The sequence below is a fragment of the Mustela lutreola genome, chromosome 9 (assembly GCF_030435805.1).
Source record: "Mustela lutreola isolate mMusLut2 chromosome 9, mMusLut2.pri, whole genome shotgun sequence".
NCBI lineage: Eukaryota > Metazoa > Chordata > Mammalia > Carnivora > Mustelidae > Mustela > Mustela lutreola.
The window spans coordinates 105,972,911-105,995,638 of NC_081298.1; the positions used below are offsets into that span (position 1 = coordinate 105,972,911).

Here is a 22,728-nt window from a genome sequence, read left to right on the forward strand (position 1 = left end):
AGAAGACCGCTAAACTACCTGATGAATGGAATCGAAGACTTGTCACCCTCTGCCATCAGAACCGGGAGAAAATGACGGGAGGTGCCCCGTGCAAAGGCACAGCTCCAAGAGGGACACCAGCCCTGGGCATCTGCGCTGGAGTTGGATCTGACTCTGGGGCACTGCTTTCACATTCTCTAGATTGATTGCTTTAACCATGGAATGGGGCCAATGGGGCGCGCACAGCAGGATGGAGGGAGTCACGTAAGATGACATCACAGAGGTCCCTTGTAACTGGTACCAGTCTCCTCTGCAATGAAGAGTCAGCCTGGACGTTCTGAGAGTCCACGTGATAAGGCGCAGACTTACCACATCCCAAGATCCTGGGATCGGTCAGGCCCTCACCACATCTTAGACTCTTTAAGATTTACCTCTGCGTTTCTTTGGGCCATTGAGTGGGGTTCTTAGTTCTTTAAGGTGGCTTCTGGTCGTTGATTTGTTCCAGTTTCGGTTCTTGTGAGCGGCCAGCCTCCAGCTAGGCTCGCCTCCCCCAGAAGTTCCATCTAGACCTCCAGAAGGCACAGTCGAGAAGTGCCCCGTGGCCCGGGATGGCATCTGGTGTCCTCACATCGACCTGCCAGGCTCCATGTAGGCAGCGTCTGATGTGAAAACTCCTTCCTCAGGGTCCGAGCAGGGGTGGGGGACACAGAGTGAGGAGACTGGGACCCCAGACTCTGCGGCCATTCACCCAACTTCAAATCCTCATTCTTCCGCTTGTTGGCTGTGTCCGTGGACAAGTTACCACGAAAGGAGCCAACAGCACTCTCGTGGGGCAGGCAGGGGTTTGGGGAATTAACACACCTTTTAGGAGTTGCCCGTTGCCCGCCCTCGGTGAGCCCCTGCTGAGGATGGACAGAGCAGGAGCTCAGGGTTCTTTGTGCTCTGCTTCCGACCCTCGGTGACTTTCTGCTCTTACCATGGTCCCTCCAGCACGTGGAGACTATGGTCACAGGTGTAGTGTTCTTGATGGTTGCCCTTTTCATCTATGGACCTCAGAAGATGCTCCAGCTGTCCCAGCTAAAATCTAGGGGTGAACTTGGCCCCGTGTGGCCTGCAGATAACCCCCTTAACCACAGTGTGGGTTCTGCACTAACCTCTTGGCCTGTATTATCTTATTTATTTAATTTGGGGGGGTATTTAATGAAAAGAATTATCTATATCTATAATAAATAAGAGTTCTTTAGAATAGACAGTGAAGGTCAATAGAAACAAACCAATAAAAAAAAATGGGGAAAGAACACAAATAGACAATTCTTAGAAGTGCAAATCAGGGGGTGCCTGGGTGGCTCAGGTCATGATCCCAGGATCCTGGGATTGAGCCCCATCGGGCTCCCTGCTCAGCGGGAAGCCTGCTTCTCCCTTTCCCACTCCCCCTGCTTGTGTTCCCTCTCTCCCTATGTCTCTCTCTGTCAAATAAATAAATAAAATCCTTTTTTTTTTTTTTTTAAAGTGCAAATCAGGGGTGCATGGGTGGCTCAGTAGGTTAAGCCACTGCCTTCGGCTCAGGTCATGATCCCAGGGTCCTGGGATTGAGTCCTGCATCCAGCTCTGTGCTCAGCGGGGAGCCTGCTTCCCTCTCTCTCTCTCTGACTGCCTCTCTGCCTACTTGTAATCTCTGTCTGTCAAATAAATAAATAAAATCTTTAAAAAAAAAAGTGCAAATCAGAATAACCAAAGGTAAAGCAGCTCAGAACTGTTAATAGAGAATTGCACGTTAAAGTAGCAATGAGATGCCATTGTTTACCTATCAGAATGACTAAGATTTAAAGGATTCCCTTTGTAAAAAATACATTAACCCCTCCATACCTGCGTTTGGGGCAGGGTTTGTCAACTTCGCTATCACTGATATTTGGGTCCAGATAATTCTTGATTGCAGGGGCCTGTCCCATGTGTTGTAGGCTGTGTAGTAGGATCTCAGCCTCTATCCACTCAGTGACACTTGCATTCCAGTCTTGACAACCAAACATGTATCCAGACATTATCAAATGTCCAGGGGGGCAAAACTGTCTCGGTTGAGACCTGCTTGGTACATAGATAAACACTTATAGCTGTATGTGATTTTACGAACATTTACTTAATTTTAATCACTGTTTTGCAAATAAGGAAACTGAGGCACAGGGATGCCAAGTAAGCTCTTAGGGTCATGCTGTCAGTTAAGGACCCGCGATGGGAGGAGGAGTCTGAATGCCGAGCTCAGCTTTGCACCAGAACTGCAGTCACACTGCTCAGCCACATTCTTGAGCTTTCCTGGTTGTCTCATGTAGGACTTCATGTTTCTAGGCAAGATCATGGGTGAGGGAGTTTTTATTGTGGTCCTACATAGGCTTGTGGTGTCTGATACTGTCACCTGTCACCCGCTACTGGGTGGCCAGTCCAGAAAGTAGCATCCGGCAGGGCCAGCCGACCTCCTGAGCAAGGCTGACGGCAACTTGCAAGGAAAGATCTAGGGCAAGCAGCACTGGGCTTGACCCACACAGTGGCCTCTCCTATACTCAGGGGAAGGTGGAGCAGTGGGGATGGGGTTGGGCCCAGAGGGGGTGGGGTTGGGCCCATGAGGAGGGGTAATGATGACCACGCTCCTGATTCTTTCTCAGTGTCATGCCTTTCCGGTGCTCTTCCCTTTCCTCCCTACTCTGTCCAAACCGCTGCTATAGCCATCTGGGGGGACCACGGTCTTACCCGGACTGGTGGGGTGTATGGGGGCTCATGTCACCTGGTGGGTTCCTCAACCTTTGGCCAGGTCACAGTGAGGCTGTGTCCAGCTGGCTTGTCTGTTGGGGCACTAGGCTGTGGGCTCTGTGAGGGCAGGGCCAGTGTGTTTCTTCCATCTTTGCGAGCTGGGTGCTGTGGGCATCAAGTTCCAGTGGGTGCAGGCTGGGGAAGGAGGGGCACAGTCAGGATACTTAGCATGTACCTTCTGGGTACATGTACCTTCCAGGCTCCTGAGTCCAAAGCTCTTCGTTCCTAGAGTTGCTCAAGGGAAGTCACATGAACAGCCAAGGGAAGCTGAGGAGCTCAGCCCTGTTCCCTGTAACCGGGTTCTGACCTCTCCCTGGGCCTGTGAACAGACCCGAGCTGTAGAGGGTTCTGGGCCGCAGGGAGCTCCCTGATTACCGCTCACAGAATGGGGAGGCAGTGCTGCTTAGAGCTGGGGGGGGGGGGGAGGTAGTTCTCACAGAGGGGCTTCACTTTGGACGTGGCTTCTTCTCAGGGTGTTTCCTGTAGGAGATACTGGCAGGTCCAGTGTTCCCTCTGCCTGCCCCTGGGGACGCATTGCAGGCAGGAGCTTCTGCTGGAACAGCAGCCTCCCCCACGTGCTGGGGGTGTGTGCCCAGCTGCAGGCCTCCTATTTGTGCCTGGAAGCTCCACCTTTCTCTGCTAAGCCCCAGGCAGAGCAGATTGGGAAGAGCTTTGATTTTCACTCAGTCGTTGCAGACATCTATCACCCATGGCCCTGTAACAACTTGGTCACACACGCACACAAACTCTCCAACTTTCTGAGGGCAGACAGCAGATCTTAAGATCTTACTGGGGAAACTGGGTCCCAGTGACTCACTCCTTGCAAAATCATCCTGGAGACAGAAAATGAGTGATCTGCACAATTTAGGGCTTATTCTAAGTCAGTTGTCCTCGATCTGCTGCACGTTAGACTCTTTATTTTTTTTTTTTAAAGATTTTATTTATTTATTTGGCAGAGAGAGCACAAGCAGGCAAGAGGCAGGCAGAGTGGGGGAAGCAGGTTCCCTGCTGAGCAGAGAGCCCAATGCGGGGCTCGATCCCAGGACCCTGAGATCATGACCTGAGATCATGACCCTGATCATAACCTGCTGAGCCACCCAGGCGCCCCACATTAGACTCTTCTGGAGATCTTCTATCACCTTCTGTAGCAGGCCACACCCCAGATTCGTTAAATCAGAATCTCTGGGACAGTGCCCTGGGATCATTTTTGTTTGTTTGTTTTTTAATTTTATTTTTTCAGTGTTCCAAGATTTATGCACCACACCAGTCTCTATGCAATATGTGCTCTCTTTAATACCTATCACCAGGCTCTTCCAACCCCTCACCCCCCTCCACTCCAAAACCCTCAGTTTGTTTCTCAGAGTCCACAGTCTCTCATGATTCATCTCCCCCTCCGACTTCCCCCAATTCACTTCTCTCCATCTCCCCATGTCCTCCGTGTCATTCCTTATGCTCCACAAGTAAGTGAAACCATATGGTAACTGACTCTCTCTGCTTATCTCACTCAGCATAATCTCTTCCAATCCTGTCCATGTTGATACAAAAGTTCGGTATTCATCCTTTCTGTTGGAGGCATAATACTCCCTTGTATATATGCATCATATCTTTATCCATTCATCTGTTGAAGGGCATCTAGACTTTTGTGCAGTTTGGTGACTGTCGCCATTGCTGCTACGAACACTGGGGTACAGATGGCCCTTCTGTTCACCACGTCTGTATCTTTCTGGTAATTACCCAGTAGTGCAATTAATTGCAGGGTCATAGGGTAGCTCTATTTTTAATTTCTTAAGGAATCTCCACACTGTTTTCCAAAATGGCTGTACCAACTTGCATTCCCACCAACAGTGTGAGAGGGTTCCCAGTTCTCCACATCCTCTCCAACACATGTTAACTGTCTTGTTAATTTTGGCCATTCTAATTGGTATAAGATGGTATCTCAATGTGGTTTTGATTTGAATCTTCCTGATGGCTAATGATGATGAACATTTTTTCATGTGTCTGTTAGCCATTTATATATCTTCTTGGAGAAGTGTCTGTTCATGTCTTCTGCCCATTTTTTGACATGATTATCTTTTTTCAGCATTGAGTTTGAGGAGTTCTTTATAGATCTTGGATATCAGCCCTTTCTGTAGTGTCAGTTGCGAATATCTTCTCCCTTTCTGTGGGTTGCCTCTTCATTTTGTTGACTGTTTCCTTTGCTGTGCAGAAGCTTTTGATCTTGATGAAGTCCATTTTCACTTTTGTTTCCTTTGCCTTTGGAGACATGTCTTTAAAGAAGTTATTGTGACCGATGTCTAAGAGGTTACTGCCTATATTCTCCTCTAGGATTTTGATAGGTTCCTGCCTCATGTTGAGGTCTTTTATCCATTTCAAGTTTATCTTTGTGTATGGTATAAGAGAATAGTCAAGTTTCATTCTTCTATACATGGCTGTCCAATTTTCCCAGCACCATTTATTGAAAAGACTTTTATCCACTGTATATTTTTAACTGCTTTGTCAAACATTAGTTGACCACAGAGTTGCAGGTCCATACCTGGACTCTCTGTTCTGTTCCACTGGTCTATGTGTCTGTTTTTGTGCCAGTATCAGGCTGTCTTGGTGATCACATCTTTGTAGTAAAGCTTGAAACCAGGCAACATGATGCCCCCAGTTTTGTTTTTCCTTTTCAACATTTCCTTAGCAATTCGGGGTCTCTTCTGGTTACATACAAATTTTAGGATTGTTTGTTCCAGCACTTTGAAAAACGCCAGTGGAATTTTGATCGGGATAGCATTGAAAGTACAGACTGCTCTAGGCAGTATAGACATTTTAACAATGTTTATTCTTTTGATCCATGAGCATGGAATGCTTTTCCATCTTTTTTGTGTCTTCTTCAATTTCTTTCATGAATGTTCTGTAGTTTTTTGAGTACAGATCCTTTCAGATCCTTTACCTCTTTGGTTAGGTTTTGGAATCAGTTTTTTAAAAAGGTTTCCAGGGGCCCGGGTGGCTCGGTTGGTTGGGCAACTGCCTTTGACTCGGGTCATGATCCCAGGGTTCCAGGATTGAGTCCCACGTCAGGCTCCCTGCTCAAAGGGGAGTATGCTTCTCCCTCTGACTCTCCCCCTTCTCATGCATGCTCTGTCTCTCTCTTTCTCTCTCTAAAATAAATACAATCTTTAAAACAAAAACAAAAACATAAAAATAAAAAGGTTTCCAGGTGGACCCAATGCATAGAATTGAAAACCTCTATTTTAAGTGTATGTTGGCAAAAAGGGGGGCTTGATAGTGTAGGAATTAAATCATTTTTGACTGTAGCTACTTTGGTGGTTGCAATTGAAGAGTCCTGTGTAAACAACGCAGGAGAGAGAAAATGGCAGAAGGGCTTGGAGACCCATGGGGGACCAGCAATCCCATCAGCTGAACTGCATGGCCTTGAGCACAGGCAGTGACTGCCCTCCCCACCCTGCAGTCCCCGGCCACCCTGCTCAGAAGTCTGTAGGACTGTCACGCCACCAGTCTTTTAGAACCAGTCTTGCCTATTTCAGGAGCATTTTCTAGACTCCTACAGTCCCCCATTCAATCATCAACTCAAAGGTTTAAGATTGGCAAGCAACAGAGAGATGCTTCTTAAGTGGTTCCTAAGCCTGCATAGGTAGAGACCCCCCAAGCACCCCAACATCTGATTAAGACACGATCTAAGTGAATCACTACATCTGCCATATAGCACAAAAGAGAAAAGGAAAAGTATTGGCAAGGGGATGGAGAAATCGGAACCCTTGTATGCTGTTGGTGGGAATGTGGGAATGTAAAATGGTACAGATGCTGTAGGAAATAGCACAGCAGCTTCTCAAAACATGAAAAATAGAACTGCCACTGCCAATGATCCAACAATTCCACTTCTGGGTCTAAACCCCAAGGAACCGGAAGCAGGGTCTCCAAGAGATCTGTCCATCCATGTTCACGGCAGCATTGTTCACAAGAGCCAAAAGGCAGAAGCAACCCAAGTGTCCACTGACAGATGGGCAGAATGCCCATTGACACAGTGGAATGTTATTCAGCCTTAAACAGGAAGGAAATTCTGACACACACAATACTGAGGAACGTCGACATTATGTCAAGCAAAATAAGCCAATCACAAAAGAGCAAATACTCTTTCCACTTAACAGAGGTAGGAGTCAAATGTGGAGACAGCAGAAGGAATGGGGGGCTGCCGGGGCAAGTGGTCACCAGAGGAATGGGGGAGTTGGTGTTTGATGGGGACACAGATTCAGTTTTGTAAGATGAAGGGCTCTGTGGATGGATGATGGTCCAGGTTACATAATAACCTAACTCCTTAATGCCACTGAATTACAGACTTAAGAATAGTTAAGAGAGTGCATTTTATGTCATTTCACCAAAATTAAGACAAAATCACGCACAGCCTAGAGAAGTGGGAGGGGCACACAGTAAGAAGCCAACTTTTCACAGAAGTGGTTTATCAGAGTTGTGGACTGCAAGAGCCTTGACAGGGCCAGGGAGGAACCTGCTTAGGTTTTGTACATCTATTTGGGACTGAGGACAATGGAGAGACAGGAAAGTTAACTGAACAAAGCGCTTCACCCCCCACCCGCCGCCATTGTTCTTCCTGGTTCAGATAGAAAATGTCAAAGCCTCACAAAGGAGGGTTCTTGCAGGAATGCCGGTAGTTTCTTATGAGAACCCAAAAGAGAAAGATTAAAAAGAAGCAAAGTTATAAAGCAAGCAAGTAGGGAGGACACTGACACATGAAGGGGTGACATGGGGAGGACACCCAAGAACAGTGGCTGGGCCTGGCACCACAGGGCTCTGAAGAAACTTGCAGCCACCATGAAGTCTGTGAACCCCACCCGACAGTCACTCCCTGTTCTACTTTGATTAAAAAATTACTATGCACCTTGATCTACCCTCTTCATCAAATTTGGCTTGGACCTACTTGTGCTTTCCAAAGCATTTACAGTGCACAGCATATTCTAAAGAACATGGCATCTGAAACAGCCCAGAGTCCCCAAGGACTCTCAGACAGAGAGACCCAGTGAGGAGAGCATGTGATGGCAGAAGGGGAGCCCGCAGAATCCTGGCCTGCCGTGACCAGCAAGCTCTGCAATGCCTGCTTACAAAGCATGGATATCCCGGAGCAGAAACACATGGAAAACAGAGGTGCCAGGAAACGCACGGATGGATCGGGTAGAAGGGCAGGGGGTCATCGCCTCACCTCCCAACATAGGTCAAGAATCTACTTCAGTGTGCAGTGTCCACACCGTTTCTGCTCCAGCCTTGCTCCTTCCCCTTCGTACCTGCCACATCTGAATGCAGCCGAGCCAAGGAACTTACCCACTTATGCCGAGCCGTGGGGGCCAAGCAACCATGTGCTCCTTTGTCCGGCGGGCTATCTTATGATCTCCTGAGGAACCCTCTCCCACAATTCTAGTGGGAGTGGAAGCTACAGAGCCATAAATTGGCCCACTACCCCAAGCACACACAGCTTAACCTGTGGCACGGGATTCCTCTGTGACCCTTCCTTCTGGGCCCCTCAGAAGCTGTGCCTACTCCTTTGTACCCAAGCCCTAGTCAGCTGTTGCTGCTGCTTTCCCCAGCGTGGACCGGTCACGTGTCTGGAGGGAGTAGCGTGGTCATTCTCCCCAAGTAAGGCCTCCCTTCCCACCCAACACACATGGGGGACCTTGCCACTGGCTTCTACTCCCCTGGCCACGGGGGCAGAAGCTGACTCAGGAAAGGGGATGAAGCAGGGACTGGTGGGGGTCACAGGCAGAGGCTGCAGGGGTGAGCTCTCCCCCACATCCTCTGACAGGAACAGAAGGGACCAAATACAGTGCTGTACTGAGAAATCACAGTCCTGGGCTCGCAGATGAGAAATGGAGAAACCACAAACCAAGGGAAAAAAAACAAAAACTGAAGTCTTTTTAGTTTCTTTTTTCCCCTCCCAATAGCTAGTTCCAGTGATGTTTATTACTCAGCCTGAGTGGGAATAACATTAGACAAAAATAGAAATGGCCTCTGGTTTTACAAAGCGTTTGTACAAGTCCTCTGATTTTCTGTTCATGCCAGGGTCCCCTGCTGTGGCGCCAGAGGTCAAGGGAGGCTGGATGGCCCAGACGCTGCAGGGCCTGCAGACAGGGTTGCGGCCACCATGTCGACAGCAGAGCTGCGCAAGATAAGCCAGGCAATTTGTTCAACAGCCCGACTGGCGACTTAGGGCTCCACATGTGGGGCTGAGCTGCTGGGGTCCTGCACCAGGCACAGAAGTTGGGTGGGTTGAGGCACGGACTGGGCCTGGGCAAAGAGTCCTGGGTGGAGACTCCATGGGAACTCTGACCCCAGGAACTGGTGTAGCTGGAAGAGGCCGTGAGGCCACAGCTCCAGGTCCCTTCCCGAGAGCTCCTGTACCCAGGAGTCCTGCCTGCAGTCACCAGCGGCCCACAGCAACAGGACATCACCTCCCTGCTTCTGTGCCCCACAGGGAAAGGGCTGGTCACCTGAGAGGAAATCAGGATTCGGTGAACCTTGCTCATATCCCAAGACAGGGAAGGCCAAGGAACGCTGCCACTGTCTAGTGGAAGCTGGTCCAGCCCAGAGGCCAGCTGCTTTCACAGATGCCCAGTGTCGCTGCTGTGCCCTGCACAGCCACTCAGAACCACCTTGGATTCTGCTTTCCCAGGCCTCTCAGGGGACGGGCAGGCCGGGCCCTCGCCCACGTCCTCCTGGCTGTCCTCCAGGCCGGGCAGATGGTACGTGACAGCCACTATCTCAGGGGCTGCTTGAGCTCAAACAGGCCTGTCCCGCCCTTGACGACTTTCCCGACGACGAGGCAGGCAGAAGGGGACCTCAGCTCATCGTGCGATCCTGGGAGACACAAGAGCTCTTGTTAGGTGGTTGATGGAGAAGTTGGGGTAGGTAAGGAGACAGACGGGGCATCTCGGAGGCCAGGAGGAGGCCCTGAGTCCTGGAGGCCGATGAGGTTACATGAGGTAGCACTGCTTTGCAGAGAGGAAGGCCCTTCTCCCTTTCCTTCAAAAGGGCAGAGGTAGCTTTCCCATCTACCGCCCACCCTCCCCAGCTGCTTCCCAGTGAGATTCCAAGATCTCACTTGTGTGAAAGGCATGTAGAACAGGGACAGAGCAGACTTAGGAGAGGGAAAGCCCAGGGCACCTGTCCATGCACTGACCCATCAAGGTGGCCTGCTTCAGGAACTGGAAGCTGGTTTCAAACGTCATCTGCTGCAGAGGGGAGGAGTTTGAACGGATCCCAAAGCGATTCAATGGCTTGTAAACGCCCTCGAAGCACATATAGTCGGCGACCAGGGAAAGATGGCGGGGATCAATGGCAATGCCTGTCACATTGGCAGCAACAGCGGAAGGATTATGCAATGACAGGGGAACAGTTGGGACGGCGTCACCTGACACGAGCCAGCGCACAGGCTCAGATGTCAGACCCCCTTGGCTCCACTTCCAGGTCAGTCATCTACTATTCAGTCGGCTACTTAGCCCCCAACCTCAGTGGGGCAGTCCACCCTCATCCCTGGCCACTATCAGTGCAGCCCACCCTCCGCCTTTAACCACGAGCCCAGGACACAGACTCCAGAATTGCAGGACACGGAGAACATAACACCATTGTTTCACTTGGGAGCCCAAACCTTGAAGGCAGGCTGGGACCACGTCATCAGGCAAGAGCTTCCTCAGAGGCCAGATGAGAGGTTGAGGGGATGGCAGTGGTAGGGGGGAAGCCCTCAGTGATGGGACCGAAACGGTCCCAGGTCACGGTCAGGGTCACTCACAGGTCACATGCTCACTGCACCTACATTTTGGCTCCCTACAGAGCTGGCCCGCTACACTGGGACCTTCTTAGCACTCCCCGTGGCCCCTCTCACCATACACAGCAAACACGTCCCTGATCTCCTTCTCGATCACCCGCAGTGCAGCCTCAATGCCATAGGTGCTGGCCATCGCGTGGATGTCATTGGAATAGAGGCGGCGCAAGTCCAGAACCTAGATAAGAAGGTGGGGCTGAGTGGGAGGGCCTGGCCTTCTGCTCCCTTCCATTGGCATGACCCACCCTGACCAAGCTCACTCCTTGTCTGGTAGTGAACCACGGCTGACGACGAGATGATCGAGTGGTGGCCCGGGATTAGTGAAGGGGGACAGTGCAGGTAGAGCTATGGGTGGCCAGGCCCTAAGATTTGTCTTGCTGTCACCACCACAGCCCAGAGATAACTTGGTACCTGCTTCAGGTCAATAGGAAGAAAGATATTTCCTTGTTTATATGATAGATAGATGTGTTTCCTAGGGTTTAGACTTCTTTTGGTATATGAGGGAAGTTCTCCAGCAGACACTGAAATCCCTCTCCAGGGCACGAGGGGCAGCAGTGGGGCAGCAACGTGGGGGAAAGCTAGGCTTTGTCAGGGGGCTTGAGGCTCCAGCTAAGCTATGCTGGGGGCCCCGAGGGGGCCCAAAACATGGCAGGTGATCCTGGACCTGGTGGAGACCTTAGTCTTGTTTAAACAAACCCCACGATCACAATAGAGTTCACCTGCTGGGGGCTGACTCCCAGGAGGCACAAGCCCATCCTGCCCGTCTCAGGGGCAGCAGGGGCCTTTGCAAGGCAGCTGTTGTGGGAGCAGTGTTCCAGGAAGGAAGAGCTTTGTCAGCTGGGTGCAGACCTGGGAGAGTGGGCTACAGGGGTCCCAGCACCTCAGTATTCTCTGGGGAAACTCTTGTGCCCAGGGGTTGAGAGCATCTCAAAAGGTTCTGAGAGACACAGTGAAGTGGGAGAATAAAGCAGCAACAGCAGGTGGGACAAAACTTACTGGGCGGCTGGTCTGGGCCACCTCTGCTCCTAGGGCCTTCTTTGCCAGATGAAAGGAGCAGCTCCCAGCCGGTCACTCAGCAACTATTTCTAACAAATTGACTTTGGGGAAGTTTTAATTTCAAGGAAAAAAAATGTATAGCCACAGTGGTTTGAGAAACCTTAGGTTAGATAACGTTAAACAGGTTTCTATACTACAAGTCCCAACGAGGCTCATGCATACGATGGATCCCAAGAAGAAGGCCTGGGGACAGTGGCTGGGGCCTCACCCCCCAGTGGCCAGGCTCTGAGAGAGCGTGCAGACCTCGTTCTCAGCGAGCAGACCATATGGAGAGGGGACACATACCTCCGAGTACTTGAACAGCTCCGGCAGATTGATTCCTTCTGTGTTTAACACAAGCTCTTTCTCATTCTTCTTGTTGGTGGTTTCATTCAGGAGACACCTTGTGATGCCCTTGGTCGCGTAGACGACGGCATTCTGGGCCAGGGACATGACCAGGGAGCTCATGTCAAAGTTAATCTTCATCAGAGGGAGCTTCACTGTCACCTGCAAGAGGCGGGCGGTTTGTGTCAGGGGAGGGGGCCAGCCTTAGCCCCGGGAAGGAGGCAGAGGCCCCCCCAACTGGTTCCCCAGTCCCCAGAAGCTGACACCTTCAAAGCCTGTTCAGCCAACACCTTGGGGAGGCTGGGTCAGCACACGCCAACACTGGGTGGCAAACGGACCACGCAGTGCAGCCATCTGCAGTCACCCACACAAAGGTCACACCTTCACAACTGCTGCTGAAAATCGTTATCTGCTCAACAGCACCCTCGAGAGCCTTTTGATCACCACCACAAAGCATCACAACTGTCTGGTATGGGGAACCTGCTCAGCGACTTTTATCCACCTTGCCATTTGCAAACCACTGGACTGCATCAAAGCAGAGAACAAAAACATCAGTGCGCGTGTGGCTGTGTAGGCGTCCTGACCAGCCAGCCTTTCAGAGAGCCCAGAGACCGCTTCCAGAGCGGTCGGCTTCCAGAGACCGTGGGTGTGAGGAGCTAGCACACTCCTGCCGGCCTCCACAGCTCTGTACACTAACGGGTGGTGCTGAAGACGGAAGGACAGCAGGTGTTTACAAGTACCCACAGGGCCTGGCCCACCGGACTCACATATACACACTGTCCTAGAAGACTGAGAGAACCGGCCTATAGGGGATTTGAGTCAAAGGTGGAGAGTCGGGGATGTGGGGTCCCCACATGACCCCCGGTGGGCTTGGGGAGGAGCTGGGCAGCAGGCCCCTCGTCGGGGCTCTGCCAGGGTCGCGCGCGGCACTGACCTGGCACCACAGGCTCTCCTCAGTGTCGTACTCGTAGTCCTCTATGAACGAGTGGGCCTCACGCACGGCCCGCACCCGGCGCTCCACAGCCTCGGCTCCCTGGGGCTCCCTGCGGTGGGCGGATTTCCGGGGCCGGCTGAGGGGGGCGGAAGCAGGTGAGTCCTCCTCGGGGCCTGAGCCCACCTCTTCATCCTGCTCCTGGGCCTCGTGAGCACCGTTCGCAGAGTTGTGCCCTTCCTCCCGCACGTCCTCATCATCATTATCCTCCTCGACCTCCTCTTCCTCGCTCTCATAATCGACCTGGCAGGGCACAGGGCACAGTCTGTGTCACAGGGTCCCGCATCTGTCCAGACTTTGCCTGTGGAACAAGCACCCCGGCAGAGGCCTTATTTGGCCACACCCATGTTTCTACTCCACAGGCCTGGGCTGCCTTCTCCTCTGTCCTGTCCCTCCCCTGCCAGTGTCGGGTAGGGACAGTCCCAACTCCCAGCACCTTCCACCCTCCTCGAGCTCGATCTCTCGCCTGTCCATTTCCTCAGCCCCTCTAACCTGCCCTTGGTCCTAGGAGCAGTCATGAGGTGGGTTTTTTTTTTGTTTTGTTTTTAAAATTTATTTGTTTGAGAGAGAGAGAGAGAGAAAGAGAGAACAGTAAGTACAAACGCAAGCAGGCAGAGGAGCAGAGGGAGGGAGAGGATGTCGAGCACACTGCCCCCGGAGCTGAAACCAAGAGTTAGAAGCTTAACCAACTGAGCCACTCAGGCGCCCCCACAAGACTGGTTTTCATATATTTTCATTAGAAAAACAAGAGGCAGCCTGACCTCACCTCCTTGCAAAAGCCTCTAGTCCCTGACTCTGATTAGATCCAGAGTCAAAGGGCAGTCCTTGCCCAATTCCTGTCCTGTGAACTTTATCTTCTTTGTGGAGACAGGTGCTGGGCAGGCCAGATTTGCTTCAAGGTTTGTAATGGGTTCCAGCATGATAACAAAAGTGGGGCCTTATGTGGCAAGCAATTATCTGGCAGGTGTGACAGAGAAGGGATGTGCGCACAGCCCTTTCACCATGGCCAGTCCCCTCACCTCCTCTTCTTGCTTCTCCTTGCGTTTGGCATCAGAAGCATCGGCGTCTCCCTCGTCAGCTTCAGCATCCACAATGGGGCCCTCCTCTTCCTCATCACCTTCCTGTTCTCCCTGAGGTTTGGGGACAAGGAGGGAAAAGATGGGTTCCAATACCCAGTGCCTGGTGAATCCGTCCACCTACCCATCCATCTTCTTTTCTGCTCACTCGCCCACCCAGCCACCCACCTGCCTGCATATCTCACCATCCATTCCCTTCACCCCCACCTGCCGCCCTCCCAACCACTCCTCTACCCACCCTTCCTCCTGGCCAACTCATCCACACAGTCCCCTGCTCTGGGCCGGCCCTATACTCCCTGCCTCCTTCTCTTTAAGCATCGTTTTCACATGTACTGCTTGCAAAATCCTGCATTTTAAAATAATCAGAAAAGTAACAAGGCTTTCTAAGTCATTACAAGAGTAAGTTATAAAATACTGTTCCAAATGGAGATGAAGATAGAGGACTGGCTTGGCGGACTGTCCAGTATTTTAAAAACCAGACATTTATACCTTCTGACCTTGGCTCCTTATTTCTCATAGTCTTCTGATTGCCTTAAGGATAGACTGAGCAACACAACCAAAAGACAACTGACAAAATGGGAGAAGATATTTGCAAACGACATCTCAGATAAAGGACTAGTATCCAAAATCTATAAAGAGCTTATGAAACTCAACACCTAAAGAACAAATAATCCAATCAAGGATAGACTATGCAGCCTTTCAAAGACCATCCATGCCCCTCTGTGCTCTGATTCCCCACCTGGGAGACCTGCCGGGCCAGAGGCAGAGCATTCTCTCTGTTCTCGGCCAGTCCCTCATTGTAGGGGTGAGGAGAAAGGCGAGAGACAGGAGCTGACACCGCTGAGATCACAGAGCAAGGCGGGGGCAGCACTGAGTCTTCTCAGAGGGCCCCATCCCCACAAGCCAGGCTGACTGCAGTGGCACAGTCACTGCCATGTAGCGAAAGCTGCTGTGGGCTCAGGTGACGCTGGGGAACCTGCCCCACCCCGCCCCAGGGGCTCCTGGCAGATGATGTATCATCAGTCCTGCACTCTTCTGTCTCCAGTGGCTTCTCTCTGGCTCCTTCCTTTTTTATTCCTGTAGCCCAACTTCCCTGCCACTCCTCTGTGGTCCCCACTTTACCTGGTCCAGGGAAGTTAAAGGCAGAGCCCAGGAAACCAGGAAAAGAATTGGAAAGCCCAGTAGGTACCGACACTTTGAGCCTATCCTCGGGATAAAAATCACTTACAGGGGCCCCTGAGAATACTCAGATGGATGACCCTGGGGCCTCACCTAAGGCCAATGAGACTGGCCCCCACTGTGGCTCTGTCAGCACAGCAGATAAATCAAACAGTACATGGAAAGAGGAGCCGAAACCAGAGAGGGGTTTGAGGAGTACAGAAAACCACCCCCGAGTCTTCCCAGGAGAGAAGACGAAGGCAGTGGCCACCCATATGGGCTTCCCAGGCCTGGGACCCTCCCCTGTGCTGGGGACTCACTCACCCGACTCCTCTCTGACTCCCCAGCGTTGTCGAGATCCCGCTGGGTGGCTCTCCGAGTGTTAACGGTTCTGAAAGCGGAGGCTTTATTATTCTTCTTTCTGAGGGATTCCATCAGAATTTTAAAGAACCTAAAATGAGAAGAAACCCGCGTGGGCCCATTCAATACACCTCCTTGCAGGGGTAGGAAGTTCTGTCCGAGGGTCTCACAGCCATCTAAGGCCATGCCAGGGATTTACACGTGAGAGAGAGATACAGCATCTCCTCTCGGCTTACTTTCCCTCCTCCTGCTGCTGCTTAAGGGCAGAGAGCTCATCAGAGAAAACACTGCTCCACGGCCCTGGCCCTCGGGCCGGTTCAGAACACACGTCATGCCACTCCCTGGGTGTGTGCCTTTCAGCCCAGACAGTCGCCGGAACTTGAAGTCCCTCATCTGTAAAATGTGTGTAGGAATCTGTGCTGTGCAGTCTTGTTTGAAGGCTTAGACCTGACCCCTGTCTGAGAACCGTCACAAGCCTGGCTGAGTGGGTGGTCCGTAAGTGGAAGGTGCAAGTGTGGCTGGGGCCGGTTTCTGATGAGACAGTCTGATGAGCAGACTCTATGGCAGGACTGGGGGTCTGGGCCAGGGCCCGGACTGTTCCCCAGACTGTTCTTACTTTCTCCAGAAAGCGGTACAGCTTAGGCCTGACACCTCTGTCTCCTTGGGGCGGGAGACGCGGCAATTTGATGGGAAAACTAAGATGTGCAAGAGTTTATCAGAGTTTTGAAGGCAATGAGGACTTATTTTGTGGCCATAAATCATGTTGACAGGTTGGAACCAAACCAATTTAAAGGAACCAGCTTATAGCAGGGCCTAGGGGGAGCCTTTCCTGGCCTCTCCCCTCTTCCTTCTGACTTTTCTATTTTTAAGCTCCCTTAAGGCCTCAACCCGCCCCCCACCCCTGCTTCTTTTTTCACATAATCTCTTGCCTGTCTTCTTCTTCAGGCCAGAACAGCATGCCAAAATGGATTGCTTTTAATTATATTAAGTATCAGATCCCTTAGCCAGCCAGCCAGCCAGCCTGTACTGTCTCAGTGCCTATAATGTGTGTATCATGTGCCCTGAGAGTAAATCAAGGATGAAAATACAGAAAATACAGAAGTAGGCAGGTCAAATATTTACTGTTTGGCTTATTAACAGCAAAAGACAACTGTTCTTCTTCCTCGTTTTATATACATATATATTTTTTAACTTTTTAAACTTGTGCATGGTTTTGCTGAGGTTTCCACCTTTGGCAGAAAAAAGTCTCCTGGCCCTCCAATCCAGAGAAGAGCCTGGTCACCGAGTGCTGGGGATGGGGACAAGGGGCCAGACGAGGGAAGGCCAGGCTTGACTTGAGAAGACACAATCCAACCGAGAAGAGGGGGTCAAAGAAAGGTTTCTAGAAGACCAGGCTCTGGTTCAAATCTGCATTCAGAGACTGGGGAGGAAGGTCTTGATCTCATCTGTATAGTGGGACATTCCTATCCCAACCGGAGCCTATTGCACAATGAGGAGAGGAAACGGGACTGACAGGGATGGGGAAGGCCCAGGCCTGCTGCCTCCCTCCCCACAACAGGAGCTGCTCATCTCCTCCCACTGCTTCGGGGCTGCTACTCTGACTCCCCAGAATCTCCAGGCCAGCAGCTTTGTGGCTGGCTGTGTCACCCCTCCAAGTCTCCTTGCCTCCTGCCTTCCACAATTGGCTCCCACCCCCACAAAGCCATCTGTTCCCACCACCCCCAGTGCATCCTCTGCCAGCAATTTCCCCAGCCACTTCTCCACCTGCTGGAGCTGCACCCAACCCCCAAGCCTGGATCTGAGTGCAGAGGAAGTCCCCAAGGAGACCTCCCCTCACCCCCCTCACTGGGAATCCCTTCTGCCTGGCCTGCTTCTTTCAGCGAACAAAACCGTGGGAGAACACGACAGAAGGTGAGGAAGCAGAATGAACCCTGACCAGTAAGTGGCAGACAGGTTACCAGTGTGCCAGAATCCTCCTGAGGACGCACACACTTTGCCCTTCTGTGATTCTGCCAAGAGCAAGGGAGCCAAAGGCCCACAGCGGCCACTCTGTGCAGGTCTCGCTGTTTGTCAGAATGTGGCAACCGAAAGGGAACAGCAGGGATAGGCTGCAGGGAAACCTCCCATCCCACATAAATAATTGCAAACAGAGAATATGACCCCTGGCTGTCTCCAAGAGTGCCTGGCAACAGCCCCACCACCTGCTGCTTGTGAAGTCGGGTTCATAGGAGCTGTAACTGCACACCACCAGCTTGGTCGTCTCACGGCCGGGGACGGGCGGCCAGAACTTACCACCCGACTCCTAGCTGGGTGCTCCTTCTACTTCACCAGCCAGGGCCCCCCTTCCAGAGACAGACACTAACATCCCAAGTGACAGATGCTGGTACAAATACTTAGAGAACCATCAAGACTTATGCGTCTCCATCTAGGGATGTGCCTCTGTGTTTGTTTTTGTTTTCTTCTCCAATCTACTGTCAAAAGAGTCTCATGATCTGTTGTTGGGACAAGAAAAGGGAAGGGGAGAAGAGAGAGAAAAGGAAGTGAAGGAGGTGGGGGAGGGTCGGGAAGAAGGAAGGGGCGGGTTTGTCACTCTTGGGAGCACACGGACATTTCCTTGTGGTCTGCGAGAGGCCTTAGTGTGGCCGCTGTGCCGCCCAAGGCTGTCCTGGATGGTCCAAACCACACACTGCTCACGCACTGCTCCTTCTCTTGTGCTGGAGTTGCAGAGTAGCTACTGCCGGTGGCTTTGTTTATCACAGCTTCTCAAGTGCACCAGCAAATACAAACTCCAGGAGCTGAAAAAGTACTTCACTTCTGGGAAGAAGCCAGGGCTGTTCCTCATTAAGAAAACATTTTTTTTTTTTTTAAAGTGATGGATTTTTCAAATCCCTGAGATAATGTAAGTAAAAAGAACTCTAAGCACAGCCTGGTACATGCCTCACACCCACCTACCTGCCTGGCAGGCAAAAGCCCTAGGTGAAGAGAAACGGGGCAGACCATCCAACTCCACCCGCTCTGGGTAATTCTCGGGAGGCCACGTGATCCTAAGTCCCATTTCTCAGAGAAGGGCCACCTGGACGGCACACACATGCGGCGCTCTTGGGAGCTATGCTCCCCCACATTAATTAATGATCCGGCAGGCTGGAGACGCATCTCCTGCGACATGGCCCAGCATCACGAGAGCAGTGGGTCTGCCTGGTAAAAGGAACCTTCTCCACCCAGGCGGATGGCAGTGCACATGTTCTCCAAACCCCAGCAATGACTTCACCCAGACTCATGTAAACTGGGGCAGGAGATGCCTGGCTGGGGTCCCTTTCCAAGGGGATGGGTTTCCATGCAGGCTCACCTGCCATAACACCCACCATCCCGACCACCACATGTTCAGAGGGCTGGCCTGAAGCCAGCCCACATTTCCAGGCGAGAGGAAGAAGAGGGCCAAGGGCAGAGCGCTTGCTGTCTCCTGGCCATGTTGCACCTGTGACTCATCTGTGAACGGGCATCACCCAGGGAAGGCTGGTGGGGTGAGGGGGCGCAGTGCACTCTGACTCTAGGCTGCCCCGGTGGGTCTCCATTTCAGCGAGGCTCCGGGAAGGCCCAAGTGCTGGTCTAGATTAGAGGCAGTGGTTGGTGCCTTTGACAGAATCCTGCTGACAGATGGGATCTGTCTGAACCTTACCAAGTTTCTGAAAATGGACCAATTAGTTGCTGGTATTTAAAAATTAGGAGACTTTTCTCATTTATAAAAGCAAAAGTAAGTGACCAAATAGCCAGAGACAGAAAACAACAGGAGAGGGGAAGAGAGGATTCCTTCTTTTTGGATCAGAAGATCTGGCCGCCTTGACTCACACTCCTGTCTGCAAGACAGGTTCTGTACTCTCCAGTGTGCTGGGGGCCTCCTGGCCTGCTTCACTGGCCTGCTCCCTGCTGGGCCCTGCAGCCTCTAAGTCCGCAGCATGATCTAGGGTCAGCTGACGAGGCGCAAGTGCTTCCCTGGCTCTTCCTGGCTCACCCCAGCCCCAGCACGCCCAGCACCCTACCCTGTGTACTCCGCATGGTCGCCTGTGCTTTTCAAATACCCAGCAGGAACATGCACTTGAGAGAAGGACGTTCATTCTCCCTATCAGAAGGGAACCAGAGTTTCTCTGGAAGAAGCTGCCGGGAACCCCAGGTATAGAATTGGGGTTTAAAAGCAGCACACCGTCGGCATACTGCCTGTTATGAAATAGAATATAAACGTATTCGGAACCACACAGAGCAGCCTGGAATGTTTTGCCAAAGATCACCCCCAGGAGCTGGTCCGCCCTCACAGCAGCACGGCTGTGCCCCTGGGGCTCCCTTCTTCTTCCGGTACACGTCCTTCCACATCTTAAAGCCTCCAAACCCGAAAAAAAAGTCTCGTCAACCAGAGTGAAGAAATGTCTCAGGGAGTGGCGTGTGGTGAGTGTAGTCACACCCACAAGCCAGACCCAGAGGGAGGTTTCCAATCTGGGCTGCAGGACCTGCTGTTTCCCCCAACACTGCCCTTGAACGACCCATTTAGACAAATGCACCCAATCTCCAGGAGGCCTGTGGCCCGGAGCACTCAAGGCCCCGGACAGAGCCAGGCCATAAATGCAGCCAGAGTCCTCACCTAGTTTCCATGAAGTGCAGGATGTCCTCGGGTCTCAGGCACTTCTCCTGCTGGTAGTACGCATGCGGCAGGAAGTGAAACCGCAGCCGGTACACCTGAAACTTGTCGTGTTTGTCTCCGACACAGAACGACTCCTGGACATCAATTTTCTCCAACACCTTGAACCAGACGGACAGAGAACCCAGCTTGCCTGAGTCCCAGGGGACTGTGCGGGACAAGTTGGTTTTAGGAACTCAGGGGTTTAAAGGAATAGGAGCAGGGGCCACGGGCCAAACTCCCAGCCCCCGGAGAAACCCCACTGAGCTCTGCCACTGTGACTCACTGTGGACAGAGGCCCACAGCTGGTAGGTCACTGGCAGAGATGGCCTAAGTCTGCAGGCAGCGGGCTCTGGCGGGGCTGGTTAGCTATGGCAGGAGCATTTTGAAGGCACTCAATAATGCTACAGAACTGATGATTATTTACCCTGCTCGGCACCTGGCAGAGAAAGCTCCCTCATTTATGGGAGTCTGAACCCAGAGCCTGAACAGTCAGCAAATTCTATTCTTCACAGATGAAGCAGGCAAGTGCCTCCACCACGGGGCCAGCTGGATCCCAGAGACAGTTACCTCCCCTAAGCACACTCTGGTGAGCTGCTTCTTCAGGCTTTTCACTCTCTTCAGGGCTTTCTTGGTGTTGAACACGGGCACGCTCATCATGGGCGTCTTGATGTTGGCACTCGCCACCATGAGGATCTCCCTCAACCTGTCACAGAACAAGGGCACATCTCATCACAAGAGGTGCCTGGATTACCTATTTGTGCAAGGCCTTTCTTCTCAAGATGTTCGAGCTCTTCTGGGGTCTGAGAAGCCTGGGGATCTTGCAAGGAAATATGCTGGATCAGAGAGTCCCAGCTCTGGCCCCGTGCACGTCAGTTTAGGACAAGCTAGTGTGACTCTTGTTTCCTGTCAGCTATGCTGGGCCCACATGGGAAGCTAAGAACTTACAGAGCGAGAGATGCAGGGATGGGTAACTAGCACCTGCAGTGCTCCTCCCAGGTGTAGGCACCATGATGCTCCTGGCCTTGCCTGTGAGCTCTGTCAGCCCGCACGGCCCACCGGCATGGTGGGCTCTGGCCTCCTCCCTTCCACAGATCGAGGACCTTAGGGTAGGGAAGCTGTCTCTCTGCTAGAAAGTGGAAGAGCCAGATGCTAAATGCAGGTGGGTCTCCCATGCCTTCCTCTTGCCCAGTGGCCATCATGCTGCTGTAGGTGAGCATAGTTGCTGGAAGGGCCACTGTAGGCCACAGTCTAGGTGGCCAACCAGGTGCATGGGGCTTGTTCATAACCTCTGTTCCTGAGTCCTGACCCAAGGAGTGTGACTTCACAAACATCCCAGGTAGCTGATACAGCAGTTGGCAGAGGGATACAGAGAGATTCTAAGAGGCCTGGGCACAGATCCAGCCAGAAAAACCAGCTGGGCTCCAGCAAGTCTGACCCTAATCCCCATTTTTGATGAGATGCCTGTTTCTCTCCCTTCCACCCTCTCAAATGACTTCCTCTCCAGGAGTGGGCTTAGGACAGACCCCACCACCCTATGCACCCCTGCAGCCTCGCACCTCGGAATGCCCAGGGTAACGTTCATCTCGCCTCTGCCCGCAAAGTGGAAAGTGTTCAGGGTCATCTGCGTGGAGGGCTCCCCAATGCTCTGGGCGGCCAGCAGGCCCACGGCCTCACCCGGGTCACACAGCGAGCGCTGCCACTTCAGCTGCAGCAGGGTCCTCAACCTGAAATGGGGCAGGGGAGGGGGGTGGCATGGGTTAGGAGTGCAGACACCACCTGTCTGTCAGGAGCTGTCAACGCCACCCAAGACCAGGGTGCAAGGCGCTATGAGCTGTCCTTCTTTCTGGGCTTGTTTTTCCTAAGCAAATCCTGCTAATCCTTAAAATCCCACTACTGACCCTGGGATGACCTAAATGACACAGTACAGATCCCAGCTGGGGGACTGAAGCTCTAGATGTCCCCGCACAGACTATGCATATCTGCCCTGAGGACGGCACGCACCCACTCTGCCCCAGTCACCGCGAGCCCCCCGGGCAGTGAGAATTTCTGAGCCTGCTATTCATATTTTCCTCTAATTCTTCTTTGCCCACCTCCCACTGTGCAAACGAGAAAGAGGCTCACTAAGCAATTATGGGGATGCGGGGTCAGGGAGGAAAGGGGAGGTGTCTGTTTTCTTAATTGGTGCAAACAGCTGCAGGCCCCCTGGGAAACGTGCACACTATGCAGCTTTGTGATCTACGAACCGTTTTTCCTGTGAAAGCTGGCTCTTTTGGAACAGCCATGGGAATGCTGCACTATATGTGGAACTTCACCCTGAGCTTGCTGCTTGTTAAGAGGTCCGCTGTGAGAGTGACTGAGCAGAACTGGCTCCCCACCTCGGCCTGCGAACCCAAGGGATGCTCCCCAGAGCTGACCTCTCCCCACTCTTGCTGCAGCACCAGCGATCCTTCTGAAGGTCAGTGGCCAGTGCCCGGAGCTGCAAGGAGCCAGG

At 52.2% G+C, this 22,728-nt stretch overlaps 2 protein-coding genes across 2 annotated transcripts in view; both read right to left on the bottom strand.

Annotated features, from left to right (window-relative positions):
• Positions 1 to 22,728, bottom strand: part of IMMT (inner membrane mitochondrial protein) — a 240,552-nt gene that overhangs the window by 79,854 nt on the left and 137,970 nt on the right. The gene's annotated exons all lie outside the window — the stretch shown is intronic.
• POLR1A (RNA polymerase I subunit A) overlaps positions 8,697 to 22,728 on the bottom strand; it is a 70,516-nt gene continuing 56,484 nt past the window's right edge. The window contains exons 25-34 of the mRNA XM_059188279.1: positions 21,794 to 21,961; positions 20,805 to 20,940; positions 20,199 to 20,356; positions 15,533 to 15,659; positions 13,994 to 14,104; positions 12,918 to 13,217; positions 11,945 to 12,145; positions 10,664 to 10,781; positions 9,962 to 10,126; positions 8,697 to 9,639 (exon numbers count right to left, since the gene is read on the bottom strand). Coding sequence (XP_059044262.1) covers positions 9,539 to 9,639; positions 9,962 to 10,126; positions 10,664 to 10,781; positions 11,945 to 12,145; positions 12,918 to 13,217; positions 13,994 to 14,104; positions 15,533 to 15,659; positions 20,199 to 20,356; positions 20,805 to 20,940; positions 21,794 to 21,961 — 1,585 coding nt within the window. The 3' untranslated portion in view covers positions 8,697 to 9,538. The remainder of the gene's footprint in view (positions 9,640 to 9,961; positions 10,127 to 10,663; positions 10,782 to 11,944; positions 12,146 to 12,917; positions 13,218 to 13,993; positions 14,105 to 15,532; positions 15,660 to 20,198; positions 20,357 to 20,804; positions 20,941 to 21,793; positions 21,962 to 22,728) is intronic.